The 13,789-nt window shown below is 46.5% G+C and overlaps 1 protein-coding gene across 1 annotated transcript in view; it reads right to left on the bottom strand.

The window, feature by feature from the left end:
• Nucleotides 1-975: 975 nt before the first annotated feature.
• Nucleotides 976-13,789, bottom strand: part of PTK7 (protein tyrosine kinase 7 (inactive)) — a 45,708-nt gene continuing 32,894 nt past the window's right edge. Inside the window, exons 12-20 of the mRNA XM_068232595.1 lie at nt 12,624-12,774; nt 10,524-10,651; nt 10,175-10,369; nt 9,949-10,089; nt 9,336-9,568; nt 8,940-9,014; nt 7,068-7,219; nt 4,443-4,621; nt 976-3,896 (exon numbers count right to left, since the gene is read on the bottom strand). Of these exons, the coding sequence (XP_068088696.1) occupies nt 3,736-3,896; nt 4,443-4,621; nt 7,068-7,219; nt 8,940-9,014; nt 9,336-9,568; nt 9,949-10,089; nt 10,175-10,369; nt 10,524-10,651; nt 12,624-12,774 (1,415 nt within the window). The 3' untranslated portion in view covers nt 976-3,735. The remainder of the gene's footprint in view (nt 3,897-4,442; nt 4,622-7,067; nt 7,220-8,939; nt 9,015-9,335; nt 9,569-9,948; nt 10,090-10,174; nt 10,370-10,523; nt 10,652-12,623; nt 12,775-13,789) is intronic.

Here is a 13,789-nt window from a genome sequence, read left to right on the forward strand (position 1 = left end):
CTAACAGCGCATAGACCCTGGAATGTTCTCCCTCACATCGGATGCAGGTGTAGCCTCATGGCAAGGTCCTACAACTCCCAATTTGCCCTGAAATTATGGTGTGTTGACCTTAAAAGTATGACTTTGAGGAATGAGGCCATCCACCCTACTTGGATAGCTCCTAAAATGCTTGGGTATACACCATAGGATGCATGATGTTCTCATACTACCATGTGTCTTCCCTTCCCCAGACTGTAGGTGGCACCTCACTGAGGTCTTATACTTTGATTCATCCACCCTTCTTTAGATCAGGTTCAGTTATTGCTCACAGTTTATATTCCTTTCTTTGGAACAGATTTAGGTGGCTCTTTATGGTAGTCTTATGCCTTAATCTGTGTTCTTTTCATCAGAATGTAGGGTTGGGGGATCAGCATCAGAAAGCTCCAGCCTAATCTGTTTTGAGGAAAGGAGGACACATTACGCTGTAAGGCAGGGGTCTCAAACTCAATTTACCCGGGGGCCGCAGGAGGCAAAGTCAGGATGAGGCTGGGCCGCATAAGGGAGTTCACGTGTCCCCGCCGCAAAACGAGGGCTGCAGAGCCCCCAAATTGCCCCGGGGGCAATCCGCCGGCATTTCCTGGAAGGGGCAGAGCTTTCAGCTTCAGCTCTGCCCCTCCTGACGTCAATCGCGGCGGATCGCCGCCTCTGCCCGCCCACTCTAAACATAAAAAAAAAAATTGGGAAAATAGGAAAAAATGCCAGGAATCTTCATACAGCCATATTACGGCTGTATAGCGATACCTGGCCAAAGCGCTGCGGCTGCGTATGGACCCCCTGGAAACTCTGTCAGGAAATGTATTGCTCTTTCTTTTGATACATGTAAAATTACACTACCGTTAGGCTTGCTACTAAAAGTGACATTTACCGCATTTAAAAGTATACTATTTTCCTTCGAAACTTTAAAATCGATTTTCTCAAAAACTATAAGGTCTTTTTGAAAAATTGTTTTTTCCTCTTATTCCTAATGATCTCCTTAACATATCCTGCAAATTTAGGGTTTCTAGCATTTAAGGTGGATTTGCTATTAACCATTAAAGTCGGCGGGTTTTTAAATGTGTATTTTTTTCCTTTGCAACTTTAAAATCGATTTTCTCAAAAACTATAAGGCCGATTTGAAAAATTTTTTTTTCCTCTTGTAGCCACTGGGGGCCCCTACAAGCTCTGGGGCCTTGGGGCCACAAAATATTGTATCGCGGGCCGCAAATGGCCCGCGGGCCACGAGTTTGAGACCCCTGCTGTAAGGCATCACACTGAGGCTCCACCTACATAAGTTCTTATGGCGTGAGAACAGATTTAGGTTAAAGACTTTACTATAAAAATCCACCTAAATCTGTTCTGTTTTACACTTCAGTGGGCGTCCTCTGAGAATACAGCTCTAGGTGGAACTTAAAGTGAAAATAAACTGATAAGATAAACATTTATCTTTCTACTCCTAAAATGACTTTTAAAAGTAGCCTAGGGTTTTATGTTATATTTAAACATTGAAAAAGTGGGTTGAAGGTTTTACTGTCTCTAATCAGTGTCAGCCTATTAAATTTCCCAGAGTTAGAAAAAGGTAATTTTTTAATCCCTCCCTGCCCTCAGTTGTATTCTGCCAGGAAAACTTTTATGGCTGTAATTTGCTTATCGGTGAGGTTTACTATATTCCTGACCAGGCAGAAGCTGTCACTTACATGCCCGAAAATGATCTCTTTCAGGCAGCAAAATAAAACAAGTAAAAAAGCCTGGTTATGATTATGTTTTGTGCTATACATAAATGTTTATCTTATGCTACATGTCGCCATGGGTACACTTGAACTAAAGGTGGCTGTACAATGAATCATTAAGAGCTGTTACACTACATGGATGTTGGTAAGATTGTAGTCAGATTGCTTGAAAATTGTATGGTGTGTGGCCACCTTTAGTTCTGTCTTCTCCTCTAGAACAAATGTAGGTGGAACCTGACAGTACTCTTAACATCTCATAGTGTCCTCTCTCCGTAGGCTAACAAGTGGACCTCAGAAGGGTGTGTTGTACTATGATGTATCCTCCCTCAGATGGGATCTAGGTGGGGTCAACAGGGATATCTTGCACCACAATGTATCCTCCCTCCCTTAGAATAGACCTAAGTGGACCTAAAACACAGGCATGTTTTTACACCATGGTGTGTCGTACTTTCCTTAGAACAGTTCCAGATGGTACTTGTAGCAATGTACTACATCCTGGTGTGTCCTCTTTTTCAAATGCCTCATAGGAACACTTCTCTGCAGCATTTTCTCCCTCACTAGGAACAGACCATGACAACAGGTGTTCAAGAGGAACAGGGTTTCCCTCAGGATGTATGAAGGAGAGACAGGGACAATTATTGCTAAACAGAGATAGATGTTGCTATTATTTCCATGTATGCCAATAATTCTGAGCTGATGCAAATTGTATGCATGTTGGAAATGGATTTCCAATCAGCATTTTACGTAAAGTTAGCATTAACTCATAATTCTTAGTAATTTCTAGGGTTGTCAATGAGATGATAAGGACCGAGACCCCATTTCTTCCCCAATTCCCACCTTCATGCTACGGTTCATCAGTAAGGACCCATCTCCACTGGAGTGTCGTGTCCGTTTCCAAATCGGTCGCAGCACCCATGAAGTCGCAGCCAAATCCCTATAGCCATGCATAGGATGCATATGCGTGCACGGTAAACCAACATGCAAATTGAAAGGCAAGCCTACTGACTGAATAGGTAGCGTTTCCCCATCCGACTCGCACTAGTGGAAACAGGCCCTACGAAGATCAGTATAGTGTTTGAGAAGGCTCTATTATGGACTGGTCCATCTGGAAGCAGATAAGTGTAGTGTTTGAGAACAATCTATTATGGGCAGGTCCATCATTAAAGAAGATCAGTAGTGTTTGAGAAGGATGTATGAAGAGTTTTTCAAGCAGTAAAAAGATCAGTGCAGTGTTTGAGAAGGATCTTTAATAGGCTGATCCATCAGGAAGACGATAAGTGTAGTGCTTGAGAATTATCTATGGCAGGATAGTCCATCAGTAAAAAGATCAGTGTAGTGTTTGAGAAGGATCTATGATGAGTTGGTCCAACAGCAAGAAGATCATGGGTTGATGCATCAGTAAGAAGATAAGTGTAGTGTTTGAGAAGGATCTATGACAGGCAGGTCCATCAGAAGATTGGTCCAGTGTTTGAGAAGGATTTTGACGGGTTGGCCCATCAGCAAGAAGATTATGCATCAGTAAGAAAGTCAGTGTAGTGTATGAGTAGGATCTATGATGGGCTGATCTAGCAGAAAGATCTATGACAGGAAGGTCATTAGTAAGACGATTACTGTACTGTTTGAGAAGGATCTATGACTGGTAGATGTAGGGAGGCTAGGCTGCTTCTGCTTGTACCGACCTGTGACACGAACCTATATAAAGTGAATAAATAGCTGATTCTACAAGACGTAACATTAGTGTTAATGATGTATATATACACGTAACAGTACACTATGATCGGGGGTAGCGTTGTCTCCTGGAGGACGGGGTCTGTGCTTTCATCACATGGAAGGAACGATTCCACCCGAAGAGGTCCGTGGTTTATTTTGCAGCACCAGACAGGCAGCTGGATGCGGCCATTGTACCTATTGCAGCAATAAAATGTCTGGTCATTGTGCTCAACCTCCCTGAGGCAGAGTCTGTGCTTCTCTGTGGCCCCACTCAGCAGCCTCACACCTTACTGTCTGCAGGGGCATCTCCGAGGGTATTGACAATGTCACTGAATGAAGGACGGTCTTTGGGGCTTAATGCCCAGCAGCGCTGCATCAGCTTGTAGAAGCGGGATGAACAGTTTTCCGGAGCCGGGAGCTTTAGTGACCCACTCTGTAAACCTGCCACACAAATGAGGACACACATTAATCAGCTACCTAATCTACTTGCTGTGGCCAATCTAAAGAGAGAGTGAAGCCTGCCCCCCCACTTCAGGACAACCTCGAATACCATCATACAATGTGAGGGAAGAGGAGCACTGTACAATGTGTAGGAAGACTAGCATCGTACAACGGGAGGGAAGACGAGCGCCATACAACGGGAGGGAAGACGAGCGCCGTATAATGTGTGGGAAGATGAGCACCATACAACGTGTGGGAAGACGAGCTCCGTACGAGTAGGAAGACAAGCACATTACATCATGTGGGAAGAAGTGCACCGTACGTGTGTGAAGAAGAGCGCCGCACAATGCTTGGGAAAACGAGCACCATACAATGCGTAGGGAGACGAGCACTACATAATGCAAACGGAAAGACAAGCACTATAAGACGAGCGGTGTACAATGCACAGGTAGACAAGTGGCGCACCCCGTGTGGGAAAACGAGCAAAGTACAATGTGTGGGAAGAACACCATACAACAAGTGGTAAGACAAGCAGACGATACATACCAGCTAGCACCTCGTCATCGGGCATGGCTGCGTAAGGCATCTCGCCCAGACTAAACACTTCCCACATTAACACCCCAAAGGACCACACATCAGACTTGGTAGAGAAGTCGTCTTCCTGTACGGCCTCTGGTGCCATCCAGCGTAGCGGTACCCAGGCCTGGCGGAGGTGGTAATACTCACTGCAGTGCAAAAAAACACAAAAGATCATTGAAAGAAAAAAAAGTTACAAGACATCCATTCATAGAGGCCTGCCTGATTCACATTACATCTGATTCCCTGCATTCTACAAGACCACTTTAGCAAAATACATGTATATTTATAAATAGAACGAGTAAATTTCCCCCAGGATAAAATGGATAATGATAAATGACTTTTCTCCTATGTCACTTACAGAAGGTACTAAAACGATGACCAATCTGACAGACTTGGGACTAGTCCATCTCCTCAGCATTTACACCTTATTGTTTAAAAAAAGCACAGAAAGACAGTGGACAGCCTGTGGTCTCATCGTATTATATTTTGACAGCTAAACTGAGCAACCACCGAAATGCTTCTGGAAAAAAAAAAAAAAGGAAACCCTAAAAATTTCCCAATAAGGAGATGGACTGGTCAAAAGCCAAACACACAGTATGAAGTGCCAGGGGAATACACATACACCAGTTACCGGAAGAATGGGTAAGGAGAGGAGACCTCAGCTCTGATGGAGGCCAAACATTTTCAATCATTTCTGGTGTTTGCCTCTCACTGTGCACAAGTAATGGGGTATACATAATGCAGTTACACATTAAAGTGGACCTGAACTCTTGCACAGGACAGTAGAGAAATGCACCATGTATTTATAGAGTTTAGCCTAATTCCCCCTTATCTGTGACTAGTCACAATTGTAATTTGATCTCTCAGCTGTGGCAGCTGCACAGGATTTTAACTCTGTGTCTGCTTCCATGATAGCAGGAAGTAGACACACTGCAGATTTGTTGTCGAATCTGTATCAGCTGTAACAAAATGTTTTTCTTTAAAAGGTTATTATGCTGTTATATATAATAGCAAATATATCAGCGCCAAGGGACATTATAAGGTTGTAAAATGGCCCCAGAAGATTAGCGCACATGTAATGGTCAATCATAGATCAATAGACAATGGTGCTGCCTGTTACCTTCCCGACCGGTTTCGCAGTCTTGCGTAATCTTCCAGGGTTCCCAGTTTATGGGCCCCGTATGTGAGTTACTGTTTTTATATCTACTGCCTTTTAAAGAAATTTTATCTAAATAAACGGGTTACGCTTAGATATTGCCGTTTTTGTTTTCCTATGTAAATTCCTGAAACTTTACCTCCATACGGATGTCCACTGGATCTTCACGACGTCTGATGTTCCCTGGACGTTATCTGTGACCTGAGCCATTTTACAACCTTATAAAGGGGTTGTTGGGAGCTGGTAAGCCTTTTCTTGTTTTGATGTTTGGCGGATACCTACCTCTGAGCATTTGATATATTGTGGTGAAGAATTTATCATTTCCTACATACAATGACTTTTTAAACCTGCGCTGACTTTTGATGTTATTATGCTGTTGCTTATCTTTTAAAGCAGAGAGGAAGTTCTGAGTTTTGGCCCACTTTAAATAGGAAATTTTCAGTGCTAAACAAGGGGCTGGACATGAGGGATCAATCCCACCCTATAACCACAAGTGTCTTCCAGGCGTCATACAAGCTCCTGCCACATGTCATACCCACAAGTTCCGGACATGTCATACCCACAAGTCCTCGCCACGTGTCAAACCAAGAAGTCCTCGCCACGTGTCAAACCAAGAAGTCCTCGCCACGTGTCAAACCAAGAAGTCCTCGCCACGTGTCAAACCAAGAAGTCCTCGCCACGTGTCAAACCAAGAAGTCCTCGCCACGTGTCAAACCAAGAAGTCCTCGCCACGTGTCAAACCAAGAAGTCCTCGCCACGTGTCAAACCAAGAAGTCCTCGCCACGTGTCAAACCAAGAAGTCCTCGCCACGTGTCAAACCAAGAAGTCCTCGCCACGTGTCAAACCAAGAAGTCCTCGCCACGTGTCAAACCAAGAAGTCCTCGCCACGTGTCAAACCAAGAAGTCCTCGCCACGTGTCAAACCAAGAAGTCCTCGCCACGTGTCAAACCAAGAAGTCCTCGCCACGTGTCAAACCAAGAAGTCCTCGCCACGTGTCAAACCAAGAAGTCCTCGCCACGTGTCAAACCAAGAAGTCCTCGCCACGTGTCAAACCAAGAAGTCCTCGCCACGTGTCAAACCAAGAAGTCCTCGCCACGTGTCAAAAAGAGGTGGCACCCTCACAACAGTCTGATTTTTGTTACATATGGAACAAAATGATAGTGTACAATGGCTAGTGTCAGTTTCGCCTTATTTCAAAGGCATATACTGTATTCATTTTGTGATTTTTTTTTTTGCAACGCGATAACAGCAAATCAGCCCAGATCTCTGTAATGGATGACAATTCTTACCCGAGGTTTCCGCTGGAAAATAAAGAATGTTGTTCTGATGAATAAAGCTGGATAACCTCATCCACATTACTGTCAGCCCCCTATGGACCCCATAATGCTCTTGTGTTATTCCTGCATTATACATAGAACAGAATTCCTATAGCCCACCTGTTATACACATCCTTGTTCAGCCCCAGAGCCGACACCTTCACCACACGCTGGGCACTGACCAGGCAATTCCGAGCAGCCAGATCCTTGTGCACAAAGCGATTATTGGACAAATGCTCCATGCCCAGAGCCACCTGCGAGCAGATCGCCACCTACAGAGAGAGAGAGTGCCTGAGGTTAGTGATAAGTCTACCCCTCACCCTCTACCCACCTCTGCAGAGAAAATTACATTTCCACTGCTAGTTACTCATCTCCTGTAATGTGCCAGGGAGCAGCAGGGGGCGCCAGTTCTACATACCAGAGCATTGCTAGTTAGAAGGGAGCTACATAACAGAGCATTGCTAGTTACTTGTCTCTTGTAATGTGTGAGGGAGGGGGGGGGGGGTGTTTGGGGTTGCCAGCTCTTCATACCAGCGCATTTCTTGTTACTGATCTCCTGTAATGTGTGAGAAAGCAGGTGTGTGTGTGTGTGTGTGGGTGGGGGGGGCACCAGCTCTTCATACCAGCACATTGCTAGTTAGTAATGGCTGGACAGTGTACTAATTAAGGGCTCTGCCTTTGACATGGGAGACCAGGGTTCGAATCCTGTCTAGTCAGTACCTATTCAGGAAGGAGTCCAAGGCAAGACTTTTTAACACTGCAGGGTGGCCTCTTGAGCGCGTCCCAGTGGCTGCAGCTCTTGAGTGCTTTGAGTCCAACAGGAGAAAAGCGCTATACAAATGTTCAGATTATTATTATCTCCTATGTGAGAGGGAGCAGCAGGGGGCGCCAGCTCTTCATATCAGAGCATTGCTAGTTACTGATCTCCTATGTGTGAGGGAGCAGCAGAGAGTGGCAGCTCTTTATACTAGAGCATTTCTAGTTACTGATCTCCTATGTGTGAGGGAGCTGCAGGGGACGCCAGCTCTTTATACTAGAGCATTGTTAGTTACTGGTCTCCTGTAATGTGTGAGGGAGCAGCAGAGGGCGCCAGCTCTTCATACCAAAGCATTTCTAGTTACTGGTCTCCTGTAATGTGTAAGAGAGCAGCAGAGGGCGTCAGCTCTTCATACCAGAGAATTGCTAGTTACTGATCTATGTGAGAGGGAGCAGCAGAGGGCGCCAGCTCTTCATACCAGAGCATTGCTAGTTACTGGTCTCCTGTAATGTGTGAGGGAGCAGCAGAGGGCGCCAGCTCTTCATACCAGAGCATTGCTAGTTACTGATCTATGTGAGAGGGAGCAGCAGAGGGCGCCAGCTCTTCATACCAGAGCATTGCTAGTTACTGGTCTCCTGTAATGTGTGAGGGAGCAGCAGAGGGCGCCAGCTCTTCATACCAGAGCATTGCTAGTTACTGGTCTCCTGTAATGTGTGAGGGAGCAGCAGAGGGCGCCAGCTCTTCATACCAAAGCATTTCTAGTTACTGGTCTCCTGTAATGTGTAAGAGAGCAGCAGAGGGCGTCAGCTCTTCATACCAGAGAATTGCTAGTTACTGATCTATGTGAGAGGGAGCAGCAGAGGGCGCCAGCTCTTCATACCAGAGCATTGCTAGTTACTGGTCTCCTGTAATGTGTGAGGGAGCAGCAGAGGGCGCCAGCTCTTCATACCAGAGCATTGCTAGTTACTGATCTATGTGAGAGGGAGCAGCAGAGGGCGCCAGCTCTTCATACCAGAGCATTGCTAGTTACTGGTCTCCTGTAATGTGTGAGGGAGCAGCAGAGGGCGCCAGCTCTTCATACTGGAGCATTGCTAGTTACTGGTCTCCTATGTGTGAGGGAGCAGCAGAGAGCACCAGCTCTTCATACCAGAGGAAGTGGAATTGTCTCTGAAGATAGATGACACGACATTCTGTCATATCTCATGAGACACAGACGCGCAGTCCCATCACCTCACCTTATGCCTGGTGCTGAGGCCCTTAGACTTCTCATCTTTACTCTTTGAGATTCGCAAGAACTGTTTTAGATCTCCCTGCAGAGAGCAAAAACAATATCAACAGAAAGAAGTGCAGCACACAAGTCATTACTCAAGCAAACAAATCTAAAGGAGCATGAAATCTCAAAATCATGAAAGAAAGCCTCACAAGACGTTTGATAAAATCAGCTTTTTTCTGCATTATCAAATGCACTAATGCTTAGTGCATTGCAGCCAAAGTGTTGAATGGCTTAACAAGTCTATTACTAGGATTTCACATTTCTGTCTTCATTAAAGACATTACAAGCTTGAGGAGGGGCAGAAGCTCTGGAAGGGAAAAAGAGGCCTGCAAATAATGGCGTGACTACGCATACTCACCAGGTCCACATATTCCAGCAGCATGTAGTGAGGCTCCATTTCCCTGCACTGACCAAGTAATCGTACCACGTTGGTGTGGTTGAGTTTCCCAAACATGTCCAACTCCCGTCTGAAGTCCATTTGTAAGTGTTCATCACGGGTCTGCAGTGCCTTTACCAAAATCACGGTGGCTTTCCCTCCGGCGTCAATGCCCTGTGCCTTTGCCAGAAACACTTCACCAAATTCTCCTCGGCCTTCAGAAAAAAACACAACAGCACTGAAACAAAATCAAGTTCTTCCCCCAACCTGAGGCAAACTAGACGCACAACAACGAAGCAATAAACCAAACAGAATATAGATACGTTTGATGAAGGTACAGTATCTGACAAACGAAGATATGGGAGTGGGGAGGATGGAGCTCTTCACATAAGAAGTGTGGAGGCCAGACATGAACGTCAAGCAGATAACGGCTGAAAGGGTCAGATGGAATGATGTGCAGAATTTGGGAAAGAGATATACATGGGGTGGAAACAGAGCAGTACCTATTGTAGTGGGGAGAGGAGGAGAGCTCTAATACTGTGCAGTCAGACAGAGGTATTATTAGAGAGAAGATGGGGGAAAGAATCCCGAGTACCCAGAGTGGTGATGGGGTGCAGGTTGGATCGGGGGAAGTTGATCTTCTCTCCAGAGCTCAGTCTCTTATTGGCTAATGTAGTGAGTGGCACCTCCTCCTGGATCTCAGCTGTAGTCTGACCATTCTGCAGAGTAGTGCCCCCTGTGGAGAGAAAGACAGTACAATTTTATGACGTGCTTCACTGATCAGCCAGGTGATGGTGCTCTACCCCCAGTATGGATCTTACCATTCAGACACTCCATCTCTGGCTCCTCGCCGCCGTTCTTGCCTTGGCGTTTGGCCTTGCGGCGTTTTTTGCAGTAGAACATGAGTCCTAGCACGATGATGATGTATAACACCGCCGCCCCGACTGATAGGCCGATTGTCTGGATCATCTTGTATGGCTTATTGTGGTCTGACTCTGACCGATCATTCGGCTTCTCTACAATCAGATGCAATGGGAGATCAGACTGTGAACACACCCATTCCAGTGCCCTCCCAAAACGCAAAGAAGAAAGTCGCCCAATGAATATTCCCCTCCTCCACACCTAACTGAGATCAAGGAAAGGAAGTCTAGCCATACACAGAGCACTCACCTACAACATACAGGAAGGTATCACGATGCAGGATCTTACAGGGGTTGCCAGCAATACATGTGTATTTCCCAGCATCTTCGTTGGACACTTGGTAAATGACAAGAGATCCATTCGGCATGACCTGAATCCTGGACACAAACACAAAGCAGAGACTTCAAGAGAAATCGTGACCAAAAATTGAACTTCATCCCAATCAGTAGCTGATACCCCCTTTCCCATGAGAAATCTTTTCCTTTTCACAAACGGATCATCAGGGGGCTCTGTATTGTGGATATTGTGGTGAAACCCCTCCCACAGTGTGATGTCAGGACCATGGTTCTGACATCATACTGTGGGAGCCTTGCTGCATTGTGGGAAATAACAGCTGTTTACAACTGCCAAAAAAGCAAGCAGCATCTCCTTCCACTGACATCACCTGCCAGCAGTAAAAATGTCACCATGTGATAAATGGCAGAATGTATATCCGGAAGAGGAAAGATTTTTCAATGGGCAAACACTGACTAAATCATTTATACATAATTGTTGTAAAAATTAAGCATTTTTTATTACATTACTTCACTATAGTTCTTCTTTAAAGCTAATGTAACCCCATAAAAAAAAAGTCAGATACTCACCTAAGGAGAGGGAAAGATCTGAGTCCTAATGAGCCTCCCCTCTCCCTCTCCTCTCCCGGTGGATCCTCCGTGCAAATCCGCCGCAGGAACTTCGGAAGCACTCGGGCTGGCGGCTCCATACTGCGCACGCGCAAATGCGTCATAGAGGGCAATCGCATATGCGCAGTATGCAGCGGCCCGTCTTCGGGAGCCTGAGTGCTCCCGAAGACTTCCGAAACCTCCCTTCGGAGGCGGAAGTGGCAGTACTTGACCGAAACGGTCGAACACTGCTACAGGGGATCCTGCGCGAGACCAGGCACCGGGAGAGGAGAGGGAGGGCTCATTAGGACGAGCCTTCCCTCTCCTTAGGTGAATATCTGACTTTTTTTTTTTTTATTAACACGGGTTCCCATTAGCTTTAAAGAGACTCAGAGCTGAGTCATACTGCCTTTTTTTTTTTTTTACTTACCCGGGCCTTCCTCCAGCCCCATAAGTATGGATGTGTCCCTCGCCGTCCTTGGCGCCTCCATTTTAAGCCGCAATCTTCTCCGGTAAGCGGCTCAGTGACATCAGTGGGGGGCCTTCAGCACAAGACCCCGGCTGACGTCACTCAGACTGGGCCCGACTGAGCCACATACCGGGGGTTGACTGATGCTGAACAGAGGACTGCGGAAGGGCGTCGAGGGAAATATCCATGCTTATGGGGCTGGAGATAGCCCCGGATAAGTAACAAAACGGCAGTATGGCTCATCTCTGAGTCTCTTTAAGGCCTGTAAAAATGCTCAATTAATGTCGCCGCTCAACCCGGCAATAAGCGTGTGCTGCAATATATATGGGGGGGGGGGGCGGAGGAAGAGTTGCGTAGGAGTAACGTGGCACGTCGTGTGTGGTAAGTAAGGGAGAAGAATACTATCTCCCTTTACTCGGCTGGGCTGAAGTACTCTGACAGGATGGATCGATGGCCAAGCAGTTGGAGGCTGCAGTACTCGTGCTGGTTTCTCTTTCTCAATTGTGTAACTGGGGAGGCAGTTAGGATTTTTCACAGGGATCATACACATTTACAGAACATTATTGGGGGTAGAGGTAGGTATGAGTCAGGTCATTTGTTTGTATGAATAAACTTAATATCGTTGCACAACAACAACAATAGTCATTTTTGCATTAACAACATATCTGTTATTACATTTCTGCCAGCAAGTAAAAAGCATAAAGAGAAAAACTGGTAATTCCTCCTTTTAGTGGAGTGTGTCCGCTAGCAATTGCTTCAGCCACTCCTAATGGAGAAATGGAACCATATTATTTTTCAAATATAACAGTTATATATTTTCTCAGCTGAGGTAGAGAGAACTCATGACACGCTGGACTCTTGGTGGTCGTTATCGGCCGCCTTGCTCGAGTCTCATCTGGTGTGTATATGGGCCTTTATAATAAGAAGTCCTACAGTCTATGGGCACAGGATGGAGGATTGAAGCATGGAGGCTGCCTGAGGGATGAAAGCTGGACTCACCTGGCATTTGGTTTTGTTCCATCTAGTAAACCATTCCGACCTCTCCACTGAATTTTTGGCTCTGGGTCTGCGGTGGCCTGGCAATGCAGAATGGCCGTGTTTCCCTGGTACACAGTGGTATTCTCCGGCACAATCCGGAAGCTGACGTAGACTGGAAAAAAAAGCAGTCAGTAGTATTGTTGTTGTTCAAACACAATGTGCGGGGAGGGGGGAGGGACGATAAATTGGAAAGGCTGATTAGCCAGGATACAATGAGAAATACAGTGAGCAGTGCTGTCTGTAATGCATCACATGATGAGCGATCTGTAACGGATGTCTATAGCAAGTCCTCAATACAGTGAGCAGTGCTGTCTGTAATGCATCACATGATGAGCGATCTGTAACGGATGTCTATAGCAAGTCCTCAATACAGTGAGCAGTGCTGTCTGTAATGCATCACATAATGAGCGATCTGTAACGGATGTCTATAGCAAGTCCTCAATACAGTGAGCAGTGCTGTCTGTAATGCATCACATGATGAGCGATCTGTAACGGATGTCTATAGCAAGTCCTCAATACAGTGAGCAGTGCTGTCTGTAATGCATCACATGATGAGCGATCTGTAACGGATGTCTATAGCAAGTCCTCAATACAGTGAGCAGTGCTGTCTGTAATGCATCACATGATGAGCAATCTGTAACGGATGTCTATAGCAAGTCCTTAACCACTTCCCGACCGCCCACTACACAGGGGCGGCGGGGAAGTGGAGCCCTGCAGGACGGCCTCACCCACAGAGGCGGCGGTCCATTTAAGGGCATGGGCGGAGCGATCGCGTCATCCGTGACGCGATCCTCCGCCGGCGCCTGTCACCGCTCGCTCGCCGCAACATCCCGCCGGCTATACGGAAGCGCCGGCGGGATGTTGTACCCCGCGATCGCCGCATACAAAGTGTATAATACACTTTGTAATGTTTACAAAGTGTATTATACAGGCTGCCTCCTGCCCTGGTGGTCCCAGTGTCCGAGGGACCACCAGGGCAGGCTGCAGCCACCCTAGTCTGCACCCAAGCACACTGATTTCTCCCGCCCCCTGCCCCAGATCGCCCACAGCACCCATCAGACCCCCCCCCTGCCCACCCCCCAGACCCCTGTTTGCACCCAATCACCCCCCTAATCACCCATCAATCA

This window comes from Hyperolius riggenbachi, chromosome 4 (assembly GCF_040937935.1).
Source record: "Hyperolius riggenbachi isolate aHypRig1 chromosome 4, aHypRig1.pri, whole genome shotgun sequence".
Classification (NCBI taxonomy): domain Eukaryota; kingdom Metazoa; phylum Chordata; class Amphibia; order Anura; family Hyperoliidae; genus Hyperolius; species Hyperolius riggenbachi.